The 1749-nt window shown below is 41.3% G+C and overlaps 1 protein-coding gene across 1 annotated transcript; it reads left to right on the top strand.

The window, feature by feature from the left end:
• Nucleotides 1–491: 491 nt before the first annotated feature.
• On the top strand, nt 492–1288 carry Pmar_PMAR017962 (hypothetical protein; the record flags this gene model as incomplete). Its single annotated transcript, XM_002773332.1, has 3 exons — nt 492–542; nt 919–1092; nt 1145–1288. Coding segments are annotated over 3 exons (369 nt in total), but the record flags the coding sequence as incomplete, so codon positions are not given.
• Nucleotides 1289–1749: the final 461 nt, after the last annotated feature.

The raw sequence follows: 1749 nt of genomic DNA, 5'->3' as shown, positions 1-1749 counted from the left end.
ATTTATATATGTGAAACTGTCGTATTTTTGATCGTTACTCATATGCAAATATGGTCATCAACTACAGGTGTCGGTGATGACACTACGAAAATTCTGAGAAGCGAAATTCTTTTTGGGTTTTGATCACTCCTACCCAAATTCATACATGTACTTCTTTAACAAGTGAGTCAACCTCGGAGTTCGAGCAAAAATATAATTCACCAAACGTGGAGTTTCACAACCCGTTTTACGTGAAATTGCGGAATTCGCGGTGATATGCAGTAGTTGCGAAATATGTGTTTTGTTCATATCACTAGGGTGTATGTATGTCCGTGTGTGATCAGCTCTGGGAAGTACCGATATCAACTTCCCCACGCCTTGGCAACTCGCAGTACGCATGCCCCATGGTGTTATTGTGGACTTTGTTACTGGTGGCTCACGGGCTTTCGTCGACTACAGTTTGATGGTAGTCATAAATTTGCCTTTTATTATTTGATACCATTTTTTGTCAGAGTGCTGGAGGAAGTGAGAATATTGTTCTTCTCGACAACGGAACTTTCATAGTGAGTTCGAGGGTGTCTTACGTAAAAAATTAAAGTTTCACGACCCATTTTTACGTGAAGTGGTGTAATACTCCATGTGAACAACGCGATATGGAGTGATATGAAAACGCTTTACGTCACCTCATATCACGTAAAACATATGCGTTTTCCGCGAAGTGAAATGAGGTTTTCGTCGGTGTTTTTCTTCCCACGAGTGGAACTCCATTGTTGTTGTTGTTGCTCTTGATGTTGTTATTATTGTTATGTTATGTATGTATGTATGTATGTAGTGTATGTGTATGTGTATGTGTATGTGTATGTGTATGTGTATGTGTGCTGTGTGTGTGTGTGTGAAGCTGCTGCTGCTGCTGTTATTGTTGTTGTTGTTTTTATTCAGGCTAAAGACGCGTATTATACATTTGGGCAAGTAACTCGCTATGTCAGGAAAGGATCATATGTTCTTTCCTCTGTTGAAGTAGTGAATCCTGGAAAACCCGCAGATGGTATACACCCGGCAGGGGTAGAGGCTATGGCTACTATCAATCCTGATAGAACTGAAGTCGTTATTCTTGTGAGCTCATAGCATTTTACCATTTCAGTTCTCTAACAAAAGTCTTTTTTAGATAATACGTGATGAGGAAGACAAGGAGCATGCGTCTACGTTTGATATCGATGTTGAACTTGGTGACGGTCAGCATGTTACAGTTACCCTTGAGAATGTTGAGAACCTCAGTGTTTCAACACTCGTTGTAAAAGGCAGATTTTGACCCGTCTGCTATCCACGGATTCACCCAATGTGAATGTGGATGTCACGTCCCCAGAGTTCTTTCGGTTAACTTCGATCACGGAGTCTTGATATTATGTGAGAACTCTGAAACCCTTTTTCTCCTTGTCCCGTTAATGATTGTTCATCAAGGTCTTCAGTCCCATTTTGTATACTCTCATACTGAATTGTGTTGAGGGTAAGTATCGCGACATAGTCGAGCAACAATAATATGTGCACACGGTCACCTACAGTGTTGAATCAAGACACTGACTATGTGCATTAACACGCGAAAAGACACCATTAAACGATATTCTTTTCCTCCTTGTTTTTGTTGTGAAAAGCGTTGGTCCCTCGATTAGGAATCAAATTGTTGAGAACAATACGATAACGGTCGGATGAGGCTCACAAAGTGGATAGTCGGGCTTGATGGCCAGGCACAAAAGGTCAAGGCCCCGTCGCTCT

This window comes from Perkinsus marinus, assembly GCF_000006405.1.
Source record: "Perkinsus marinus ATCC 50983 genomic scaffold scf_1104296958954, whole genome shotgun sequence".
Classification (NCBI taxonomy): domain Eukaryota; phylum Perkinsozoa; order Perkinsida; family Perkinsidae; genus Perkinsus; species Perkinsus marinus.
Note: the sequence above shows the minus strand (reverse complement) of the source record. Positions and strands in the feature narration are given on the sequence as shown.